General features: G+C 52.7%; 3 protein-coding genes and 2 long non-coding RNA genes across 14 annotated transcripts; all 5 read right to left on the bottom strand.

The window, feature by feature from the left end:
* Positions 1-5,500: 5,500 nt before the first annotated feature.
* Positions 5,501-8,143, bottom strand: LOC306811906. Of its 2 annotated transcripts, none has more exons than XR_013776763.1 (3): positions 7,984-8,143; positions 6,160-7,475; positions 5,501-5,824 (listed from the first exon to the last, which is right to left on the bottom strand). It is a non-coding gene; the product is annotated as an uncharacterized lncRNA (long non-coding RNA). The 2 variants fall into 2 exon arrangements; XR_013776764.1 differs by having other exon boundaries at positions 5,502-5,824; positions 6,160-7,431.
* A 38-nt stretch (positions 8,144-8,181) lies between these two features.
* Positions 8,182-8,834, bottom strand: LOC306811907. Its single transcript, XR_013776765.1, has 2 exons — positions 8,640-8,834; positions 8,182-8,291 (listed from the first exon to the last, which is right to left on the bottom strand). It is a non-coding gene; the product is annotated as an uncharacterized lncRNA (long non-coding RNA).
* A 2,507-nt stretch (positions 8,835-11,341) lies between these two features.
* FBLIM1 (filamin binding LIM protein 1) lies at positions 11,342-16,957 on the bottom strand. 5 transcript variants are annotated; one of them, XM_079325936.1, is made up of 9 exons: positions 16,860-16,957; positions 15,730-16,034; positions 14,764-14,946; positions 14,253-14,386; positions 14,071-14,182; positions 13,813-13,982; positions 13,542-13,720; positions 13,329-13,446; positions 11,343-13,016 (listed from the first exon to the last, which is right to left on the bottom strand). In XM_079325936.1, the coding sequence occupies exons 2-9, from the start codon at positions 15,752-15,754 to the stop codon at positions 12,903-12,905; spliced, it is 1,035 nt and encodes a 344-aa protein (XP_079182062.1). In that variant the 5' UTR covers positions 15,755-16,034; positions 16,860-16,957; the 3' UTR covers positions 11,343-12,902. The 5 variants fall into 5 exon arrangements, with proteins under 5 accessions (XP_079182061.1, XP_079182062.1, XP_079182064.1 ...); XM_079325938.1 differs by lacking the exon at positions 16,860-16,957 and having other exon boundaries at positions 15,730-15,871; positions 15,998-16,154; XM_079325935.1 differs by lacking the exons at positions 15,730-16,034; positions 16,860-16,957 and adding an exon at positions 15,390-15,707 and having other exon boundaries at positions 11,342-13,016.
* An 863-nt stretch (positions 16,958-17,820) lies between these two features.
* On the bottom strand, positions 17,821-20,790 carry TMEM82 (transmembrane protein 82). Of its 2 annotated transcripts, none has more exons than XM_079326443.1 (6): positions 20,644-20,790; positions 20,487-20,559; positions 20,112-20,286; positions 18,968-19,376; positions 18,334-18,521; positions 17,821-18,226 (listed from the first exon to the last, which is right to left on the bottom strand). In XM_079326443.1, the coding sequence occupies exons 1-6, from the start codon at positions 20,720-20,722 to the stop codon at positions 18,140-18,142; spliced, it is 1,011 nt and encodes a 336-aa protein (XP_079182569.1). In that variant the 5' UTR covers positions 20,723-20,790; the 3' UTR covers positions 17,821-18,139. The 2 variants fall into 2 exon arrangements, with proteins under 2 accessions (XP_079182569.1, XP_079182568.1); XM_079326442.1 differs by having other exon boundaries at positions 18,334-18,629; positions 20,644-20,778.
* On the bottom strand, positions 20,739-23,298 carry SLC25A34 (solute carrier family 25 member 34). 4 transcript variants are annotated; one of them, XM_079326445.1, is made up of 6 exons: positions 22,741-23,298; positions 22,116-22,181; positions 21,611-21,763; positions 21,386-21,425; positions 21,075-21,295; positions 20,739-20,875 (listed from the first exon to the last, which is right to left on the bottom strand). In XM_079326445.1, the coding sequence occupies exons 1-6, from the start codon at positions 23,194-23,196 to the stop codon at positions 20,822-20,824; spliced, it is 990 nt and encodes a 329-aa protein (XP_079182571.1). In that variant the 5' UTR covers positions 23,197-23,298; the 3' UTR covers positions 20,739-20,821. The 4 variants fall into 4 exon arrangements, with proteins under 4 accessions (XP_079182571.1, XP_079182570.1, XP_079182573.1 ...); XM_079326444.1 differs by lacking the exon at positions 20,739-20,875 and having other exon boundaries at positions 21,061-21,295; positions 21,386-21,520; positions 22,741-23,295; XM_079326447.1 differs by lacking the exons at positions 20,739-20,875; positions 21,386-21,425 and having other exon boundaries at positions 21,061-21,295; positions 22,741-23,297.
* Between the last annotated feature and the right edge of the window lie 178 nt (positions 23,299-23,476).

The following is a 23,476-nucleotide window of genomic DNA, read 5'->3' as shown; positions in this document are numbered from 1 at the left end:
AGTAGCTTAACAAACATGCAAATCTCCTGATTTAATCAGATCTCTGACGCACATGGACTCGATCTGTGGTGGCCCCGAACCTTATCCCCAACTCTGGTGGCTGCAAGTCCCTCCTTTGACAGCCCAATGCTCAGTTTCCCCAGTGATGATGGGCTCTGCCAAACTGGAATCTACTGATTAATTAAAAACCCCAACAACTCCTTGCATGCAAACCATCTATTATTTAAAATGTGTGATGGAGCCACGTGCACACAAGAAAATGCAATGCCAACACGCTTCACCGGCACTTCCAGTGTGGAACTGGGCTCTGCTTTCCATTCCACCTGCTGGGAAACCCAAGGAGTAGTTTGTACGTGTCTCTAACAGGCTCTCCATTTCGGAGAGGAAAAACCCAAAACAAAACCACAAAAAAAAAATCAAACAACTTTTCCATGACAAATTCTCCCTGTCTGATGCAGTGCACTTGCTGCAACTGCAATTCCAAGTGTTCTTCCTCCCTGCTGGGGTGGCATCTCCAAGGGACACAAGGAAACCACGCCAGCTCCCAGCTCCTTCCAGGGAATCTCATGTAGAGTCACTGCTGTCACCCAGCCATCTCACACAGGGGACACACAGGGGCTGGGAGCTGTCGCAAACAAAGCCATCGACTCTGTTGACAGGAGAGGGTTGAGACGAGTGCCAGGAGGGCTCCATTTACACAACAGCCAGCTGGAAGAGGAGCACAAAGCTCTGCTGGTAATGCAAAACAAAGCTCTGAACCATCATGATACTCTTCAAATGGTTTGCAGGGAAACTGTTCCTAGTTGTGACCACACCAGTGATGCTGCTGTAACCAGATCCCCCCAGTTCAGCTGAAGATTTTAAAGAACACAGACCCAGGCTGGAAACCAGAGCAGGTACAACCCTCCTCTCAACAGGCCAGAGAGGCTGTGAGGAAAGACCAACACCATGCTGGTATCTGCAGAACAGACACATGTTTGTGCCAGCCCAGTGTCCTGCCATGAGCAACAGCATGACGAGTACCCAGGGGCGAGACATGATGCACTGCCCTGTGTGTTGCCCTTCCCAGGAGCAAAACAGCTGAGGCCAAGGGGGCTTGAGCTGTTCTACGTGACCCGATGGCCCTCAGCCTTTGGGATACACACTGCAAGGAACAATTTAAATTACTCCTGGGAGGGTGTAGCTGAGAGCCCGGCTATCTCCGGACATCTCAGCCAACCCCGCAGTTAAAACATTTGGATGTTTCTTATCGGTGCTTGGAGAGAATTAAAGTGCCAGGCCATTTATTAGAGAGGGAGCAGGTTATAAACCCATCTCAGCTTGAACACCACGTTCAGGAAAAGCAAGGCAAGAACAGGATAGATCAAAAGAGAGCCATTAAAGGCGTGAGAAAATGGGGCTGCCATATAAGGAACTAATAAAGTTAGCAGCTCTCCAGTTTGATGGGAAAAAAAAAAAAAAAAGGCAGGAGAAGCAGAAAACATCCTTGAGGTCCATACAGCAGCCCCTCTTTGAGGAGGAAAAAACAATAAATAGAAGTGGGCAGACACAATGCTTCAAAAGGCAGGTTTATCCATTTTGAACACGGTGCCTTTCCCGAGTGGCAGAGCTGCCACACGTTGCTGAGACTGCTCAAAAAGCAAAGATTAGATACTGAGCAAGGACAGCAACCAGGGTTCTGTTTGCTCAGACTAACTTCCTAGCCTCAGGTCTGGCACAGCAACATCTCTGTGTGTCGTGCTGGGAAAGGGGGATATTACACCTCTCCCTGGCTACATCAGCCAGGATTCACGGGGATCTGAGTGGGAACACAAGGATTATCCCCACCACCAGTGCACAGCCAGTTTCTTTGCTTTTTGTAATAAAGCAAAAAAAAGGGTTTCCCAGCAAAGAGCCCCAAGAAACACTCAGAATGTTCCTTTGTTTGTGCCAGCCACCATCTTGTCAAGGTAAAATGTATTTACGTGCCTTCCTTGCTCATTGATTGTATTTATTAAAAGATCACTATGACAGCTGAATATCAAATTCCCAGCTAGGCTTTTATCTCCTTTTTAAGCCAGCCTGAATTATTTGCCTAATTTTATAGCTTACCCATTCTTCCTTATGCTCATTTTTTCCAAGAAAGAATTGATGCTGTTTGATACTTAGGCCCATTTGTTGCCAAGACAGAGGCTATCAGCTTAGGGGCTGAAAACACTTAGAGCAACGAGCTGGGTTCTGCAGCCTTAACCAACACAAAGCACAGGATTTATATTAATAAAGCTCTTGATTTCAGTTCTTTCTGAGGGTTAGTGCTGCAAATCTTCCTGATGAAATGACTCTGTGCAGAAAATTCCCTTCATGTTTTTGAAATGCAGAATTTAGTAATCTATTTTCTGATGCTCTTCCCTGTGTTCTTATGCACAGTGCCAGGGATGGGAGCTGCCACAAGATGCCACCATTTTAGCCAGTGGCTTAGCACCAGTCACATCCCACAGCCCAATATACAGAGGCCTCTGAACTTCAGTTGACATTGAACCCATTTTTATCTCTATATAAAAACACATGGCTGTTTTTAAAATTCCTTCTACAAAGAACCAGAGATTTCTTCAGCAGCAGAACCCAGTGTAATGGTTGAGCCACACTACCAAAACCTATATGCCAACACAGGACTATAAAAGAGTTTACTCTCACTTATGGCGTAGTAGATATATTAGAAATAACAACTTTTTTTTTTAGCCTGTTGTCGGCAAAAAATAGGAATATCACAGTGCCAGCTTCTGCCCTGCCTCCCCTTGCCCCCTAACTCCTGTACAACCATGTGCCAGAGAGCTGTGTCTGCTCAGCTCACAAGGGTTCTCCCCAAACACAGGGCTTTCATCACTAGACAGGAACTATGGCCTTCCAGGCTGCAAAAAATTGCATTTTAAGAGAAATGCAAAGAAAACAAACATAAAAAAATAGACAATTTGATGTGATTTGATACAAAATAGGACAATTGCAAAGGATATAAATCCCCTAGGACTAATTAAATCACCAAATCCTATACTTGGCCGTTTTAAACACCTACTTGTTGTATTAACTCTACATCCAGATGTGATTTTTACCTGTGTGTAATGCCCAGGGGAAGAAAAAAACAAACACCTCAGAAATTACAGTGGAATTATTTCAGGACAAGGCTTTAGCACAAACCCCATAGTCCAAACCCACAAGCTGCAGGCTGCTCTTCCCACATTCTGCGTTGGACTGGGCAGCACATCCAGCACAAAATAAACACTGAGCAACCATCATCTCAGCTTTGGTTTCATCAAACATCATTTTGATACCACAGCAACATGAGGGTGTTTAAATGAAGAGGAGTGACCCCATGTCTGTGAAGTTACCGCTCCTTCAGTCCAGAAAAAGCACAAAGAGAAATATTTGTGCATCAACACCTGCTGTGCTCTAAAGCCTCTCCTCCAACACGGCATGGGAGAAGCTTCTTGTCTGCCTTAGGCTTTTATTTTCACCTCTACAGATCTCACAGTGCAGCTTTTTAACTCTTTGGGCTAAGACCAAAGCTTGAAAGACCATGGTTTTCTTCTGTATAGAGGAGTGGAGGTTTGTATCGCTTTTTGGCACGGGAAATTCAGGTTTTGTTTAGCTTGGAAATATCATGGATGTAGCTCGAGTAACTCTTCAGGGTGGTAAAAGTTCAGCACTCACAAGGCAATTCTCAGTCATTTATCTTCAACTGCCAAAGGAAAGTAATTTAGAGTCCCACAGGGTGTGCCAGCCTGAAAAATGTGGAATCATCCCAACAGGCAGCCTCTTGCTCCTCTGAAACTCCCTGCCAGCAAAGACCTATGAAGAGTACAAGGTGTATCGCCAAACCAACACAGCCCTAGTGAGGGAATAAAATCCAAACCTCTGTCCACAATGGCTTATTCCAAACAAGGCCTTAGACACAGGAGCTACAGCCACTGTTCACACCACAGGGAGCAGGGTATGAAATCCAGCTTGGCCACCTCATCCCCACCCTGCGCTTAATTTTGGCCAGAAAGAAGGATAAAGTCATAGTTGTGCTAGAAATCCCTGCAGCAAGCAGTCAGTGAAATGATTTCTCCTCCAGGGTTGGGTCAGCCAGCCAGTGGCATCCATGGAATCCTGGTGGGATATCCTCCTTAAGGGTGGCTATCGACCCCCAGCACTCCTGTGCACTAATGACTGTGGGAAGCTGCACCTCCGAGTCATGTGTGACCTGGCAGAGACCAGCACCAAGTGCTTTTCAGGACCCTTGCAACACAACAAAAGAAATGACACCCAGTAAGGAAGCATTTCCCTTCTTCCCAGCAAGTGAGCAGGACTTTGAGGAATGGAGCAATAAACCAGCTGTGTCTTGCAGGAGCAAGAGAAAAAAAATGTAATTCATGGGGACCCTGGTCAGCATCAAGGCCATTTAAGATGTTCAATGCTTCCTTCGACCTCCAGTGCCTTTGCCTGAGCAAAATTAGGAGGAATAGACTATCCCTCATAGGTCTGCAGGCTCGGAGGGAAAGGGGCCCCATAGTTTTGCTCCCTGGAGGCACCCGCTCTCCCCACCCCTTTTGTGTGTATTTTTTTATAACGTGCCACACATCAGCACAATGCTGACAAAGGCTTTGTATGTTTTCTGCCTATGCAGCAGTTCAAGACACACAACTCTGGATTTTTTGAAAGGGAAAGGGGGAGGGAGCTGCCCTTTGCTGTACTATTTAATTGCACCGCTTGCTCTTCTGCATGACCACAGGGGAGGGAAAAAGCACCAAGGTTTAAAAACAGAACCATTTTTAGTAGCCAAAAGGGTAAAACTCAGTCTTCTCACAAGGTACAGTGGAGCTCAGAGTAAAATCTATCAGAGACAAGAAAAAAAAAAAAGGTAAATCACCGGGGATTCTTCTCTGGAATTGGATGTGACCCCAGAAAACAACTCATCCATCCTCATTCACTGCTGTTACAGTCTCCACATTTGCATACCTGCCAATGCACATTCCAAAAGTGAAAAAAAAAGGAGGGAAGGGTCTGGAAAGCTAGAGTGTCATTTTTTCCACCTGCCAGGAGCAGCTCAACGAAGCCTGGGTGGCTGAGCTCCAAGGAGCAGCGAGCAGAGCACATCACCACCCTTCTGGAGTTCCCATCTCACACGCACATGCGTGATTTGGACAGTGCTGACAAACAGCTTCCTTCAAAAATAAGGATGACTAATCCACAGCAGCGCCACTTTATTTATTTATTTTAAAGGCCACAAGTCAGAGCTTTTTCCAGAAGCATCAGCCTTTGTGAACCATCAAGCACTGGGAAGAGGAAGCCCTGGGACCCACTCATGCTCTGCAGACAGAAGTAACCACAGAACACTGTGGGTTTGTGTGGCCTGTGTGTGACACACACAGATATAGCTGGAGCCCTGTCCCTCATGCTTCTGGAAAGGCCAGATCCCACTGCCTGGGTTACTCCTGGATCCCTGCTTGGTTTGTAGGGATCTGCTGAGGAGAGGGGTTACATAAACAATATATTGTTTCCCTTGGAAACAAACAAACAAAAAGAAGGAAAAAAAAAAAAAACAAAAAACAAACCAAAACAACTGAGAAAATAAAATAAGGCATGAAACAGCTTTAACCCATAACTGCAGCATCCCCCTGAGTGAGGGGATGTGCTGGAAAAAAACAAGGTGCAGGGATTTGGGATCAAAGCACACCTCCTGAATCGCCCGGTGGGCCCAGCACCCCCAGCAAGGTCACTCTGGCTCACAGGGACAAACATCAGTGCTCCAATGCAAAGCTGTGGTGGAACCGCAGTGCAGGCAGCACTGCAGGAGGTCACTTAGGGACTGCAAAAAGGGAATGGATTTAAAAAAATAATTTAAAAAAATCCATAAGCAGATGTTTACTGACATGCAGCAAAATCCACAGCTCAGCTCTGGAGAGCTGTGTGGCTGGAAGGAGAACAGCCCAGTTCCCAGGACGCAGCAAATACTCTGCATCCACAGATTTAGGTTACAGCTTTTAGCCAGCCCCACACCCCACCCCACCCACCCACCACCCCCCCCAAAAAAAAAAAAAAAAAAAAAAAAAGGCAAAACCAAATCTGTCATCTTTTTAAGCACTCAGAAATTGAGGTTTGCCACCGAGGTGATTTTGTGTGGTGGCACCATTAAATACTTACCCACCTCACAGCCAAGGGCTGCACAATCTGAATTTTTTGAGTGTTTGTAAATGGTTTGGAAAGCTTTCCAAGGAAGGTGCTGTATGATTGTAAATCCTTCCCGTTATTAATAAAAGGGAGCTATTGTTCCAGCTCTAATCAAGCCTTGTCTCCAGCTGGGCAATTTTAAAACGCAATTCAAAACACGCACAGGAAGAAAATAAAAGATCATGAGGAAGCTTCGGGGGAAAAAAACCCAAAACAAAACAAAAACAGTGAAGGAGAGATGAGAGGGGCGGGGGAAGAAAAATAAAAAATAATACTCCTGCTATTTCAAATGAATTCCGAGCAGAAGCACGCTGGAGCGGGGGGGAATCCCCCCTCCCACCGTCTAGGAAAGGTCACTTATGCCGTCGGTGCCATGGCCACGCCGGAGCAGGGCTGCGGCGCTTCCAGCCCTGCCTCATCCATCTCCATCAGCGACAGCTCTGCTTTCCATTTATTTACGAAAAAAATAAAAAAATAAAAAAACCCCCAAACCCCTCCAAGCTGCAAACACCTCCCAGCGCTCTGTTTTCAAGGCTGGGGGAACGGAGCGAGGGGGAGCGGCTTGGAATGAGGCTCCCAGCCAGGGAGAGGTGGCGCATCCTCCTCCTCCTCCTCCTGCCCGGCGCTGCGGCAAAGGCGCCGCAGTGGGGGCTCCCCGCCCCCGTGGAAACTTCTGGAATGAGCAGCCAAGCTGGAGAGAGGAGAGAAACCCTGATACCCGCAGAGGGGAGAGGAAAAAACTCCGTGTACTAAAAGGGAGAGGATTGCACAAGGCCGGGGGAAAATGAGAGATCTCTGTGGAAGTGAAGCCCCGAGCGGCTCTGCCAGCCCCGGCTCGGGGGGTGGTGCAGCCGCCTCGGCTCGAAACAAAACGCCCCAACAAAGCATGTTTAAAAAAAAAAAAAAAAAAAAAAAAAAAAAAAAAAAAAAAAGAGAAAAAATGGTGGAGTTTGTAGCGCGAGATGGTGGGATAAAGGAGCTGATCCCTCCTCCTGGATCTACAGCAAAGCCGGCCATTTCAGTTCCATTTATCCATTTTTTGTGCAATGAATTGTCTGATCCGGACCATTCGGTTGCATTTGCAGCTTCACTTACTGCGGTTTGGTTTTGTTTTGTTTTTTTTTTCTTTTTGTTTCTTTTTCATTGTTTGTTTTGGTTTTGTTTTTTTTTTTTCTGGGTGTACTTTTTCCTCTTTTTCATTAAAAAATAATCCTTCCCAAATCTCCCAAAGGAAAATCTACATCTCTGTGCAACAAATAAAACATTCAGGCACAAACTTCCATCATGGACTGTAAAAAAACAGATGGGTTGGTTTTTGTTATTTTTTTCTTCTTTTTTATTTTTGATGGCATTTTTTCTCCTGCTTTTAGGATACACTGAGGTAGGAAACCAATGGAGGAAAACAAAGGTAATATATATATATATAAAATCAAATATATATATGGGCCAAAGTTACAGTGATTATATATCATTAAATTATAGTTTTTAGGTGTGTAGCTTATATTTTAAGTAGTTCCTGGGAAAAGGTAATATATAAAAATATTAAATATATAGCAGTATTTATATATTTATATTTAATAAATATATACAAGTATTTATATATCCGTAGAAATAAAAGATCATCTGTATGGGCCTAAATCTGCAGTTCTATGGGGAAAAAAGCAGTATTTCTAGGTACGTAGCTTTTAAGAAATAAGAGGCAATGTTATAGAGTGTATCACCACTGGTGCAGGAAAAAAGGGTAAGGCAACATTAAAAGGATATTTAAAACAAAACAAACAAAAACAACCGTGGTACCTTGGCTACAGCCTCCAACAACGAGCGTGTGGATGTTACGGGATTTGGGTTTTTTATGGTATTAGTAGGTCCGATCGCACCAATATATGATTTTAATTACGCGAATGGCGGGCGCGCTGTGGTGGGGAGCAGGCGAGCAGCGATGGCTTCTTCCCAAACCACTCCGATCATAAATCAATCCTCGGGCGTTTGGGACTGGTGGGGCTTTTTTTGTTTTGTTTTGTTTTTCCCTAAGCACTTTTGGGGATTTTCCATGCCGTGAGGAGACCGGGAGATGATGGCTTCAACCCGTGCGAAGGAGAAAAGCGCTGGAAAAGCGGAGAATTAGGCATAAAACTGCCCACCATGGGGGTGCCTATGGTGATAGTGAAGGGAAGGGTGGGGGTCGTGTGGAAAGCGCAATTCTTGCCCAAAACCCCTCAGCTGTGAGGAAAAAAAACCCAACAAAAACATTTTAGAGCTAACACTGAGGGAGCAGGGGGGCTGAAGTGACGGGAGAAGACCGGGGGCTCCTCCATGGCCGAATGAAAATGCGCATTTCCGGCCATTTTCCCATCCTTTCGCAAAGGCGGCGAGGAGAAAAGGGTAGGAGGGAGGGAGAAGAAGGTCAGGTTTCACCCGCAGCGCTTTCTCCGCCCGCCCGGAGGGATTCACACAGGATCAGAGTCCCTCCGCCGTGCCCATGCCGCTCCGGCCCCGCAGCCGCCGCTGCCTGTCCTTCCCCCGCTCTCCTCCCGCCGCCATTTTGTCGCCTCCGTGCCGCTCCCGCGGCCCCGCCGGGCGGCCATTTTGTGAAGCGGGCGCGGGGGCAGTGCCTCAGGGGCCGTGAGGGGGCAGCCCCCGCCGGCGCCGCCTTTGTCAACCCAAACCCTCCTTTTCTTCCTGATTTTTTTCTTCAGGAATTTATATTTTCCGTCGCGCAACTCTTTGTCCTTATCTCCCCGTCTAGAGCCCGATCGCTTCAGAAAAAAAAAAAAAAAAAAAAAAAAAAAAAAAAAAAAAAAAAAAAAAAAAAAAAAAAAGAGAGCAAACCCAAAACGAATAAGCAAAACAAAAAACAAACCCCATACTCAGACTAAGCAGTCCAATAAATGAGATTCAAGCATATTCCCCTGTTTGGCTGTGCGGAAAAGTTTAGCCGCACGGAGAATTAAGGGATATATTAATATATATATATTTATTCCCCATCCTTCTTCACTTTTTTCCTCCCAGTGATACATCCTTGAGGACAATAATCCACCTTGACGAAGGGGACAATCTCTTATAAAAATATCCGTGTTTTTATTTCAATAAAACACATCACTCACACTGCTTTACTGGACATTCCAGCAAAATAAAGATATAACTTAAACCACTCAAAGCCATATCTGGGTGAAAATTGGTAATTTTCAGGAAATTGGACTGCAGGATGCTGTAATCACTGATAGGATGAAGGAAATCTGGGATCTAAAATAGTAAAAGCTGCTCGCAGGTATGTGCTGTGCATCTGTTTTCAGAAATAGGGTGGGATGGGCTTTTTATCCTTCATTTTATAAAGAAGCCAGGGTAGCACTCGCGGCCTGGTAACGCGCTTGCGCACTCGCCTCATCGCTTTCCTCATGCTATCAAAATCAAAGTGTTTTAAAACTACATTGTGGCAGTGCGTGTTTCAGTTTTGCCAGGAAAGCTGGGGGGGAGGAAGGGGTATATTAGCATACAGCTTTTTTTTTTTTTTTTTTTTTTTTGGGTTGTTGGTTTGGTTTTTATTTGGTTGTTTGTTTGTTTGCTTGTTTGTGTTTTTAATATTTATCCCACCTGTGCTGCATGAGCTGGAGAAATCCAAGCTTGGGCTGTTCCTGGTGTAATTCCTGCTGGGTTTTGCCTCTCCCAGAATCATCTGGATCAGACGACTTTTCATTTAAGAAATGTAATTTTTTTTTTAGGCTGTGTCAAAGGAAAGTGCAGAAAATAGGTCTGAATGCACTGTGGGGAAGATCAATGCCGCAGGGAGCTGGCTGGGATGTGACTGGCATTAACCTGGGATCCAAAGGAAAAACTGCAGCTCTTACTATCTTATTTGAGAAAAACCGTCACCAGCACCCAACTTTGTTCCCAGCACTTTTCCAGCCCCTTTGTGATCCCACTTTCCTTGCACCATACTACAAATCTTCCATTTTCCAACAAAACTGCAAAAAGGGTTTTTTTTACGAAGCAACCCTTTAACCACTGATTCAAAATTACTACAGCTGTGCCTGGTAGCTCCTTCAATTTAAACCCTCTTTTAAAAAGTCAGGCAGTCCTTTGAGTTGTAAAAAGATAACCTTTAGGCTTTTTTTATGGCATGCACCGTTGTACTCCTGGGAGCCAAATTGGCCTTGCAGCAGAGAGAGGGATCAGATGCCTTCGCTGGGAAAGCCCGAGGAAATTTTATCCGCGGGCCGCACCCAGCCTGAAGTGAGGAAATATTTGCATTTGCTGCTCCTTGGAAGGCAGCCAGCTCCTTCCCGCTCTCCTCAGGCTGCCAAGAGGGATTGCAAGAGCTGATGGGCGTATTGCAGCAGCCAAGGGAAGGGCTGGAGCCATTGGGAGCGCTGCGATCCTCTCTGTCCTTTGGCACTGCCACAGGGACAAGAGGAGGTACTTGGAGTGGATTTTACACCTAGGTGGTCCCGGGGGGGCTCCACAAGGCTTTGGAGCCCAGCCCCCCCCAAATGTTATTTTTCCCGGCAGGATGTGTGGTTGGTTTATTTTTGCAGACCTGGGTGCTTGCAGAAACGCTGGTGATGGGGTGAGGAGCCCAAGGACAGGCTGAGCCACTGTAGCTGATTTGAGTTTGCTCGGCAGCAGGACGGGATCCAGCTCCTGCAGGATCTCCTGCATGCGGCTCAAAATTCCTCGAGCTCCTCCCAAGGGAAAACATGGGGCTGTGCTTTTCAGGCAAAGCAATGCTCCCCACGCCTCCGCTCCTAGTGCTTCTCTCTTTATCCAGGAAGAAGAATGCCTTGCATCAGACTTTTACCTGTGTCCATGCATCCCTGTCCCTTGTCACTCTCCACTCCTGAAAAATCATGCTGAATCTGACCACACCACATCCCTTCACCATGCTGCCAAACTCTCCAGCAGTGCCTTTCCTTTCTCCTTGCTTTCCAGGACCTTCTCCAAGGCTGCCTGTAAATAAAAGCATTTCCCTGCCTATATGTGGCCAAAGATTCGGCAGTCCCAGTGCCAACAGCCCATTCTGGAAGGCTCCAAGGGGGAAATGCCCAACTCCCTCCCACCACTCCTCTGTGGAAGGGCAGTGAAACTTGCAGTAACACATCCGAAACACCACTCAGCATTGTACTTCCATCCTGCCCAAAAACCTTGAGTGAAAAAATATCCATATTGCAAAAAGCAAGCAGCCCTTTGCCATCCGGGACTTTTTTATCCTGCTGCCTTTGGCCACTGTCACATCCTTTTACTTTCTTAGCAGCATTTTGATGCCAGATTTTCCTCACAGTGCAAGAAGCTTTGTAAAGTGAGAACTGACTTGGAGCACAGGAATTCGGAATTCCTTGGCATGGGACAAGGAGTTCCCACCCAACTGGACCCAAAGCCACCAACTTATGTGACTAAGACAGACCACAACTTATTTATAAATGTGTTTAAAGCAAGTTATGACCTGATTGGTGGCCTGGAGAGGTGCTCGTTAACAAACACTGAATAATCAGCTTTGTAGACAGGGAAGAGTCATCAGGAAATAGCTATTGATGTGACTAATTAGCCATCATTAACCCCTTCACTTATAAACACAGCACACGCTGGAGATATTATACGTGATCCAGGAGCTGCTGGTCTGGTGGTTATTTTCTTTGTTTACAGCTCACATTTTCCATCAGGAAAGCATTAAACATCATCTCACATGTTCTTGCTATTTTCTGCTCTTGATTTGTGGCTCTTTAAACACTTTCGGTTAAAAAGAAAGTTAAAAAGTTTCTCCGCCTGGTTTGCAACGCCCTCACAAACAAAACCACTGAGCACCAGCAACATCGGTTGTGCAGATGTTGGGCATGCAGAGAAATGGTCTAATTTCTGCTGGTTTGAGGCCTGGACTGAGAGGAGATCAAAAAACTTCCACTGGCAGAGCGATATAATCTCGGATAACATGCAGAAAGCAGGCTGTCCATCTTTCCCAGCGTCCCAGCCCTGCGGGATGCTTTTAGCATAGTTTTGCTGCCTGATGGAGGAACCTGTGCTCCGGCTGCCCTCTGCTGGCTCCGGGATAGATAGTCAGCAAAAAAAAAAACCCAAACCACACAAAAACCCCTTTTATTAACACCACGAAACATCGCCAGATGCCATATCCACCCCAAAAAACAACACCCGGCCCTCCCCCAGGTGACAGCAGCATCTGCCACATTGCTACACCCTAAAATCAACTGTGATGGACCCGAGTGGCCCGACTCTTGCCATGCCTAGAAAATTCAAAACCAGCTTTTTGCCTTATTTTTAAACTTGCATTTGATAGGTTTGGAATGCAGGGTGGATGTAAGGAATGAAAGTTTTTAAACTAGGGGTTTAATTTAACTGTGAGTAACTAAATCAGTTCCTGCTCTCCACAGAGAGAGAAACATTTCAGTGAAACCTCAAGGAAGCTCGAGAAGAAACACCACCCAAGAAAACCAAACTGGCCTTGAAAAAAAGAGTTTAAAAAAAGAAATAAGGAATAAAACCTCTACTCCTTGTTGCTGCTCTGTCAGGGCATTTTATATTCATCATCATGCACATATCCACAATAAATCCACAATTATCCACCCCCCCAGGTCAGGGTCATTTTGGTGATGAAAACCCAGTTCTGCAGTAATTAGGGGTGCTCCAGGCAGGCAGGGTTGTGCCATGGGGCACATCCCACTAGGGGCACCCCCTTTTTTGGTTCCTGGCACTGGAAGAGCTGCAGGGTCTCAGCAGGATGACTCGTTGCGCCAGCGGACGTGGCAGGACTTGCAGAGGAGGTGATCATCCAAGGGGTAGCACCCATTCTCTGCCATCTCTGGCGACAGGGGCATCCTGCAGCTCTAGAGGCAGGAGGGGAAAAGGAAGACAGCTTTTATGGGTCCCTGTATTGTGTTACATCCTATTTTCCCTGCAAAACCACTAGCACTCCAAGAAAGTGACAAACTACATCAAAAGTGTACAAAGCTCAAGTTCTCCAAACACATCATCATCATCACCACCACCCAATTTATTTATTTTCCCCCTCCTCGTTACTTGTAAGATAAAGTGGGGGCTAAAAAACAGCCGTGGATGCTGCCATCCCTGTGTCCATGCTGAGCTAAGGCTCAGTGCCACCCCCTTGGCTTTGGGGGCCCCCAGCCCTGGGGCCGTACCTCACAGCAGTAGCAGCTCTCATGGAAGCTGCGTCCCAGGCACTCGATCTTGTAGGTGTCCTCGCCCTCATGGGGGACAATGGGGCGCTGGCAGGCGCTGCACACTGCGGCGTATTTCCTGATGGGAGCAAACGCAGCGGTGTGAGCCCTGCGCGGTGACAGGGATGAGCTGAGCCCAAATCCCAGTGTGGGAGACAATCCCCCATTGCCAACCTGTAGAAGTCGGGCACGCAGTACACGTCACCCTGCTCATCCACGGCAAAGCTCTCGGTGCCCATGGCCCGGCCGCAGGCAGCGCAGGAGAAGCAGCTGGGGTGGTAGCCCTTGCCCAGGGCACGGACAATGTGCTCTGTGATCAGCTCCTGGCACTTGGCACATTTCTCCAGCGTGGCCTGGAATTTAGGGAACCTGTGTCATGAGACACCAACCTACACCCCAAGGGATGTTCCGAGGGTGCCCGTTTTCCCTGAAGGAGGATGAGTACCTGAAAGCAGGTGTCACACGTGGGGCACCCATCTCTCTGGAAGAAGCGCTGCCCAGCCAGGAGTCGGTGACATGTGCGGCAGGTGAAGCAGCCAGGGTGGTACTGCTTCTTCATTGCCTCCACTGTCGGCTCCTGGGGCCCCAGAGCTTTGTGGCAGAAGGCACAGATGTCTGCAAGAAGCAGGGAGAGTGGCTGGGGCTGCATGCCTCTGTTTCCATAAGTGGGGATGAGCCCATGCACTGCTGGGTTTCCCCTTACCTCTGGAGCTGTCCCTCTCTGGGTACCCATTCACATCCTGCCACTGCTGCTTGCCTGCTTGCTCCTGACAAAACGTGAGTGGCTTCAATTCAGCAGGAAAGGTGGAAGGGGCCTGGCAAGTAGGGAAGTTATACCCCCTGCAGGTGGGGAAACTGAGGCACTGGGGGGACTGCACTCCTCACCTGGAGGGTGGTGGGTGCTGCAAGGTCCAGTTGTTGCAGTGCCAGACCCAACGCCTCCTCAGACAAGGGCTGGGGCACTTCAGAGAGGGAGAGGTCTGGTGGGGATGAAGGTACAGAGGCTACTGGGTGGGTTTCTGCAGCAACAGACAGATGTGGGGAATTTAGGGGATCAATAACATCCAGTACCACCCCATCACAATAACACCCCGTCACAATAACACCCCGTCAGCTTTGCAGCTGTGCACACTGACCTGCCCCAAAAGCAAACGCCATCGAGGCAGGAGGGGACAAACAGCACCGATAATCACCCGGCAATGGAGAGCAAACACAGCCCGTCCCCAGGAGCCGGATCCATGCCGGGATGGGTGCAGGGATTTGGGGAATAACCCCACAAAAAATACCCCCACATCCCCTTCCACGCGCGCATCCTTTAGCAAAGCATCTCCACAGCCTCCTCAGCCCTATCACCATCCTTCCACACTGCTCACAGCCCCCCATGGACACCCCTCACCTCCGTTGGGCAACGTGGGGGCTGACAGCAGGATCTGCGGGTGATGGGTGCCAGGGACCTCAGCACCATCTGGCTGTGGCTCCCGTTGGGTTTTCTCCTTGGTGGCCACGTCCCTCCGTGGTGGCACAAGGGTGATGAAGATGGACGAAGCAATTCTCTTCTCTGCTTTCCTCGGCAACATCGCTGAAGGGGCAGATCGGGGGGTTGATTGTAGGGAACACAAGAAAGAAAGAAAGTAAAACTTGCAGGCACACTGGCAGCTCCTGCAGCCGTGTTGCCCTTCGGCATCAACCTGCCTCCCTCCTCCCAGAAAGGGAGAAGGAACATCCCCGTCCCACGTCACAGCAATAAATGGTCTCATGCCTGGGAGGACACAGGGTTCAGAGTCCTGGTGAGGCAGCAGCTGATATCTCCCATTTTCACACTTCTGTGGCCAAATCCCACCTTTTCATAAGCATTTGAATCCCCTGTATTTCCTCTTATTCCTCCCACCCACCTGGGATTAAACTCCCCATGGGCAGCAGGAAATACCCACCTTTCCTTTTAAAAAACAGGGCTGCAACAGGATTTTGCTTTTGCAACCCCTTTTTTGGAATTTTTTACATCCCCATTCCCTCCCTCCTTACCCCAAATTCCCTGCCAATCACTTCCAGTTCTGTGCATCCCTCCTTTTATTTTTCAAAGTGGGAAAACTGGGGCATGGGGCTGTGAATCACCACGTCCCCAACACTGACACCATCCCCTGAGCAGCACCCGGCAGCACAGGCAGGAGGCACCCAACCCCGAGAAACCCTGCTCAGGAAGGAAAAGGGCTGTTTATCCAACTTCCCAAGGGGAAAAGCAGCTGGGGCGAAGCTTCCTAAATGGAATGGTTTGGCAGGGGGGAGAACCCTGAGGCTTTGTTCAGGGTGCCGTGTTGGTGAAGCGGGATGCATCCCTGAGGTGAATCGAGCGCTTGAAAAATACCTGTGTGATGAGTTCCTGGTCTCATGCGGCTCTGCTCCCCCAAAATGCCACTCACGGGAGTCAGCACATCCTTTTACGGGCAGACAAGACTCCCCGAGGTGGGGGAAAAGCTTCGCGATGTTCCTGCCGGTGACTTCAGCTTCTGACTCAAGCAGGGAAGGGATTAAAGAGGAAAAAGAACCCCGAGCACTTCGCTCCCTCTTTCCTTCCTTCCTTCCCTCCCTCCCCGCCGGCTGCCGGCGCTACCGGCCTTTGCCCCGCTCCTCACCCGTCGGAGCCGCCGCTTTTCCTCCTCCCCAGCAGAGCTGCGGAAAACTGGGGGGGAAAAAAAAAAGAATAATCATTAAAAAAAAAAAAAAAAAAAAAAAAAAAAATTCTCCGGGGTTAATGGGAACCATGTGCTCATCGCATTCCTCTTTGTGCCGGGGCTGACGGGATCCCGGCGGCCCCGGTGGCCGCAACCCCCAGTTTCCCCCCAGCCAAGGGGGTGCATCAATGGGGGACCCCCTTCCCCTTGTAACTCCATCCTGGTTTGGGGTGACTGAGGCTGCACTGAAAAGGAACCCCCCTGATTTTCCTAAAATCTCCTAGGATGGGAGCTCAGGTGGGATTGATGGGGTATTCCCACAACCCCCAAAACTGGGATGGGACACAACCCTCTAGAGCTGTACCTCAACTCTGCCCCTGCACCAGGGACCTCTCAGAGGGACACCCAAGGAAAAAGCGATGGGATGGGGGTACACAACGCCTGGTGTTCCTTCTCCTCCCACCCCGAGTGGTCCCACTGTCCTCTTGTCCCTCACCTGGGGGAAGTGGGGGGCCCTTGCAGCCCCCCGGCATCCCTTTGTGTCCCACCGTGCAACCCCACAGCTCCCTGTCCCCTGCCTGGCAGTGCCACTATGGAGCAGTGGCCCCGACGTGTCCCCCTGCCCGGGAGCCCCCCATCCCCTCCCTGGGAGAGTCCCCAGTGGCCTCGCCCTCCTTGGGAGGGGCTCTTGGTCCCCTTGGCGCATCCCAGGATGACTGCTGTCCTTATCCCATCACGTGTGGGGTCCCGTGTCCTCTCCTGGGGGGTGTCCCTACCTCCCTACCTGAGGGTGGCCCCTGTCCCCTACCTGGGGGGGTGGTACCTTGCGGACGAGGCTCCCTGCCGGGGGGGCGGGGTGCCGCCTGCCCGGAGGCGGCCCTGCAGCCCCTCGGAGGGTGACCCTGTCCCCGTCCTTGTCCCCTACCTGGGGAGCCGGTGCGGGTCCCTCCGTGCGCTCTGCGGGCGCGGCGGGGGCAGCGGGAAGGCAGAGCCGCCCGGCATCACCGCCCCTTCCTCCCTCCTCCTCCTCCTCTTCCACCTCCCTTCCTCCTCCCCCCTGCCTGCCCCACAGCCCTGGGCGGAGGAAGAGGGGGACACATGCCCTTAGGGTTCCCTGTTCACGCCCCGACTGCCCCACGCTCCCCAAAGTGCTCCATGGGTGCCCCATCTAACCCAGGGTGCCCTCATATACTCTGGGATTACCCCTCCCAGGTTTTCCCATGGACCCCCCTGAGAGCCCCACACACCCTCAGGGCACCCAACCCCAAGAGGTGCCCCGTGAGCCCCCCCACACGCCCCGGGGTGCCCGTGTACCCCAGTACACCCATAGTATCTACTTATACCCTCAAGATAACCCCTATTCTCCAATACAGCCCCACTTACCCCTCATACAGCTTCATCCCCAAAATGCCCCATATTTATTATATGCACCCCTGGGACACCTAAGTGCCCCCCTAGAGCCCCAGCATGCTCATATAGAGCCCCTGGTGCCCCAAACTTCCCCAGACTCCCTCCTACTCCCCCCCGGCATTGGCAGCCAGAAACCCCCCTCCCTAAACTGCACCCCACCTTCACATGCCTGTTGCCCCTGGCACAGCACAGCAGGCTGCAGTCAGGGGGAAACTGAGGCACAGGGGCACTTCCCAGCCAGAGGCTCACCCCACTCCCTGCCTCAGTTTCCCTTCCCAAGGAGGAATTCTACCCACCTCCCTCAAAAAGCTGCACTGCCACCATCCTAAGTGCCTTTCCAGCACAATGGGACCCCAGCTTGCTCTGGTCATGGATTTTGCTGTAAAAGACTTTATTTTCTGAGATTTATAACCCCCTGGAGGCCCCTGACAGTGTGACCCAGCAAGGATGGGACATCCATCAGTATCCCACAATCCCACTGGGACCAGAGAACAAACCCCAATAGTGCTGCCCCAAAAAGCCAGGGGCAACGTGAGTCTTCCCCCAGCCTCCTCCATCCCATGGGATGGGGTTGGATGCGTTCCAGGAGCGCCTTTTTCCTTAATCCCCACGGGGGATCTGTGATGGGGGGTTCTGGGCGTGCCCAGCGAAGCCACCCTGAGTTTCTGCTGAGGTCCGGTTACACCCCGCGGCTCATCGGGACGTCTCCTCCGATCTGGATCCCGTCGCCTCCGATCTGGATCCCGACAAACTATCCAAGCGAGACTGCTGGGCAAAATCCTGTGGGGGACGAAAAGAGAGAAGCCGAAAGGGCTCTCCCCGTGGCCTCGGGGCTGCCGCCAGCCCCCCAGCCCCGCGTCGCGGCAGGGAGGTGTCCCCCCTCTCACCTGCCTCCAGCAGGACTCCAGCAGCACCCCGGAGCGGAGCAGACACCAGAGCTCCGCCAGCAGCGACACGAAGACGTGCAGGATGTCGGACCATCGGCCCACGGTGAGGAGGAGGATGAAGAGGCCGCCCATCCTCACGAGCACGGTCCGGATCACCAACCCCCTGCCCGTGCTCTGCCGGGACTCCTCTGCAAGGACACGGCATTGGGGAGCCACCGCGGGGACACTGCCACCTCCGCAGCCCCACAACGGGGACACCAAGCACAGGATGGCTTCACGTACATCCCATGTATCCCCTATACAGTCCCAGGGTGCCCCATGTACCCCCAGAACATCCAATATACTCTCCATGCACTCCCACTACCCTCTATGTACACCCGGGATGTATACACATACACCCCCTACAGACCCCCAGGATGCCTCATATGGCCCTATACACCCTCAGCATCTACTGTATGTACCACCTATACAGCCTAAGGACACCCTGCGTACCCCCTGCATACCCCAGTACACCCCATATACTCCACATTCACCCCCAGGACCCCCCATCTGCCCCTACACAGCCCCCCAGGGAGCCTCCAGGAGCCCCGAACACCCCGAGTATATCCCACCTGCCCCCCAGAACCCCACCCACCCTGCATGTAGACGACCAGCAGGGTGTAGCAGATGGTCAGCGGGGTCCAGAAGCGCACGGCCTCGCCCGTGGAGAGGAAGTCGCGGTTGATGAGCTCCACGGCGGCCAGGTCGGCCACGGCGAAGGTGAGGGCCAGGGCGTTGCGCAGCAGGCGCGGGATGCCGTGCCCCGCGGCCAGCAGCAGGATGCAGACGCCGCAGTAGCGCTGCCGGCTGTGCAGCTCGTACAGGGCGCAGACGTGCCGGGCCAGGCGCCGGGCGTGCAGCGCCAGCAGCCCCGCCAGCCCCGCCGCCAGCGCCAGGTTCCAGCTGCGGTGCGGAGCCCCCTCCAGCAGGAAGCTGAGGCCGCAGGACACCCCGCAGCCCAGCGAGTACTGGCACAGCAGGTAGAGCTGGCTGCTGTGGGCGCCCTGCAAAGCAGCAGCCAGTTCAGAGCATCGGTGAGGCTGGGAAAGACCTCCGAAATCAACGAGCCCAACCGTTCCCCTCTAAACTATCCCCGAGTGCCTCATCCAAACACTTGTTGAGCCCTTCCCAGGACGATGACTCCAGCCCTGACCCAGGCAGCCTGTGCCAATGCCCGAGCACCCTTGCCAGGAATGATTTTTCCCAATATCCAATCTAAACCTCCCCTAGCTCAGCTTGAGGCCATTTCCTCTCATCCTGCTCCTTGTTCCCTGGGAGCAGAGCCCGACCCCCCTCACTGCCCCTCCTGTCAGGAAGTTGTGCAGAGCCAGAAGGGCCCCCCTGAGCCTCCTTTTCTCCAGGCTGAGCCCCTTTCTCAGCTCCCTCAGCCTCTCCTGGTGCTCCAACCCCTTCCCAGCTCTATTCCCATCTCTGTATACACTCCAGCCCCTCAGTGTCCTCACCACAGAGGTCCCAGAACTGCCCTTGAACAGGAGGTGTCCCAGCACTGCCAGCACAGGGGACAAGCACTGCCTTGGGCCTGTGCCCACATTGGGACCAGCCAGGGACCATCAGCATCACGCCCACCTGGGGACACCTGGCTGAGGTGCAAAGGGACACATGGCTCCCTCCACACCACAGCCCCTCCCATTCCCTGTGGATGCAGAACAAATCCCCACTTTCCCAGCTCCATCCACACCGCACCTCAGCGTGCCTCAGTTTCCCCCATGCCATCTCACCTTGCCAAGGGAGAGGATGGTGGAGATGGCGCGCAGGGAGAACTCCAGCACCACCAGTGCAGCCACACGGGAGCCCACCAGGGCCAGGACACTGGTCAGCACCAACACGTGCAGCGACTCCAGCAGCGGCCGCCGTGCCGCAATCGCCTCCTTCTCCGCCTGCCTCTCCGGGTTGCTGGGGACAGCGGGAGGGATGCTGAGCCGGGGGGATGTCACCCAAAGTGGGGTGACAAGCCTTAGTGACATCCCTCTCTGCACTTTGCAGCAGAGGCTGCCCTGCACCCCTGGGTGCCAAGAGCCACCGCCCAACAGCAGATCCCAAAATCAGATCCCCAAAACCAACCTCCCCTGAGGGGAGGAAGGGCTGGTGCTTACTTCACACACTGGATGTAGAGATAAACCTTCAGGAGGCTGCAGAGCACCGAGATGGCACAGGCACCCACCAGCCCTGCAGGGAAAGGCAGCAGTGGGTCACTGGTGTCACCTGGGCTGTCCCCAGGCTGACCCCAGGCCACCCTCGGGGGAATCTCACCTTGCAAGAGCGCATCCAGCAGTGCCCAGCCCCACGCCAGCCCGGGCAACGGCGGGAGCCAGGACCCCAGGGAAAACATTTTCGATGGAGAGTGTAGCCACAGTGTAGCCAGGCCCCGGCTCCAAGGTCCGCGGGGCGGAGGCGGGGAGTGGCCCGCCCCCCCCCGGCTAGTAAATCATTATTGGGGCAAGCCAGGGCAGCTGGAGCCCCGGCAGGAGGAGACGAGCTCCAGCTGCCCCGTGGAAGTGAAAATTAGGAGAAGAGGGATGTGATGCACATGGAGGGGCTCAGGGACTGCCAGCACCTTTAACCTCCCCCTACCGCAGCACTGCCATTCTCCTCTCCACCCTGAGGCACCGCAGCATTTCAGAGCCTGCCCCTCATCTGCACCACCCCAAAGACCCCAAGACAACATCAAAAAATAGAAAAACCTCTTTATTAACATCGGTGGTGATGGCAGGAGTGTGTCCTACAGCCCTGGGGGCTGCTGGTGCTGAACTATGTTCCTGAGCTTGTCCCAAAAGAAGAGGCTGAGGACGGTGTGGGGGCCGAGGCGGAGGTAGACAGCGCCGATGCCCTTGTACAAGCCCAGCAGCCCCTCTCTGCTGGAGATTTGCAGGATACAATCCAAAAAACCTCGGTAGAGCTTGCCCTGGGGAGAGAGGAGCCAGCTGTGCACCCCTGCCAGATGCAATCCTGGGAAAAGCCACGTGTCCTCTGTGCGTATCCGGAATGGCCTTACTGTGCCGTCGGCATCCACCGGCTGGTTGTAGAGACGGGTGCTGATCACGTCAAAAGGTGTCATTGCCACAGCCACGGCCACACCGCTCACCATGCCCCCCGCCAGCACTGCCGCCCAGCTGCCCTTCCTGAACCACTGCGGGAAGCGCCGGCATCAGCTCTTCCCAACAGCCAAAGGGAGCACGGGGGGCCGGTGGCAGCCGGAGCTGGCGCACCTCCCGCTCACCTGGCGCTCGGAGACCCAGTCCTTGGCGGAGGTGAAGGTGGCGAGCTGCACGGCCGAGCCCACGGCCACACGGGGCACGGCGCCCGTCACCCCCCGCCACAGCCCCACCACTCCGTGCTGCTGGTAGATGCTCTTGAAAGCGCCGGAGATGCTCTGGGGAAGAGAGGAAATTGAGGAAAAAGAGTAAAAAGGGAATAGTGCATCTCACCTGGCCAAAACTTCCCACCCCTGTTGGTCATTGGTGACATGAAGCCACTACTGGCTTGGGAGAGATCTCAGGGGGTCTGGATTCTCTGCATTCAGTATCACAGCCCCACGTGCCTGTCACACCCCCTCTGTTCTCACACCGTTATTTATAGAATCATTACGGGGCCAAGAGGACAAACAACAGCTTTAAATTCCTGCTGACTAAAATAGCATCGTCCCCGCTGGGGCCCGGAGTGTGCACGGACAAGGTGCCACCAAATCCTCTGTGTCCCCCCACCCCACTCCTGTCCCCACTCACCTCATGGTTGTGCTGGTGGCCCACGGCCATGGCCGACAGTGTCTGGGCTTGGAGGTGGGTCTTGACCTTGTGGGGGACAATGCCAGGTGACAAAACCCTCCAATGGCCCCTCTGAGCCTGGCTGTGGTCCCCCCCGTCTCCTCTCAACAGATTTTGAGGGGAAGTTTCAGCCCCTCCGATAGATGTGGGGGACACAGCTGAGCAGCCAAGCGGTAACTCCGGACTTTGAGTCGCGTTTCTTTTACCCCTCTCACCCAGGGCAAAGGGACCCTGCAAACACCCACTGCTGGAGCTCTGCAACCTCAACCGGGGAAACCCTCTGAAATAGGAGTGGGGGAATCCCCCGTAATTTCTTCTGGGGTCATTTCCTCATGGGGGAGCTCTCTGCTGGTTTTTTGAGGGGGATTTGGGGTAGAAAGCAGAGGGAGAGCATGCACAGCGCAGCCCCGCATTGGGGGGGGGGGGGAGGGGGGGGCTGGGGTGTGAAGCAAAACGGGACAAGAGAGAACGCACCAAGCTGGTGTTTATAGGATGCAGCCAAGATACCGAACCTTTTGAGGAGGGTGGGGGTCCCCAAATCAGCCTCCCCCCTACCCCACGACTTTTGGGGCGGAGCAGCACTCACCAGGTACGCGGGGCTGCCCACGACGGCTCCCACCGCCCCCGCCACGGCCCCGGCGGCCACGGTCCCGCCGGGATACCCGGTCCAGCCCGCGTCCTCGGCGTGGGAATAGCAGTAGAAGCGGACGCCGTTCATGAGCCCCTGGTAGAGCAGCCCGGCCGCCAGCCCCTTCTGCAGCCCCCACAGCCCGTCCGCCCGGCACACGGCCACGGCCGCCCGCAGCACGCCGCGGTAGGGCCGGGGGTACGTGCCCGGGGCCTGCAGCTCGCCCTGCAGCTGCAGCCGCGTCTTCACCACCTCCAGCGGGTTGGTGAGGAAGCAGGCCAAGCACCCGGCCGTGGCCCCCAGCACCAGGTCGGTGGCCGGGGGCACCCCCCCGGCCGGGGGTCTGTTTTGGGGGGCGTACTGGAATTCCTGCAGGGAGTCGGAGGGGTGGGGGGCGAGGGTCCCCGCCGCCATCCAGCACCTGTCCGCGGGGGCGGCCCCAGGCTCCACCTTCCCGAACAACCGCAGGGAAAAAAATCCGGGGGGAGCGAGAGCGAGCGAGCGAGCGCCACCTCCTGCAAACCAACCTCCCCCCCCCAATCCAGCCCCCAGTCTGGGGAAGGGATGTGGGGCAAAGGTCGGGCCTGGGGGTGCGTGTGCGGCCCCCGCGCGCCCCCGCACCCGCGTCCAGCAGGGCCCGGCTCACGTGATGGTGCCGCCCCGGCGCCAACAGGGAAACAGGCAAAAAAAAAGG

Source organism: Erithacus rubecula (assembly GCF_903797595.1).
Source record: "Erithacus rubecula genome assembly, chromosome: 24".
Lineage (NCBI taxonomy): Eukaryota > Metazoa > Chordata > Aves > Passeriformes > Muscicapidae > Erithacus > Erithacus rubecula.
This window is presented reverse-complemented; position numbering and strand designations above follow the sequence as displayed.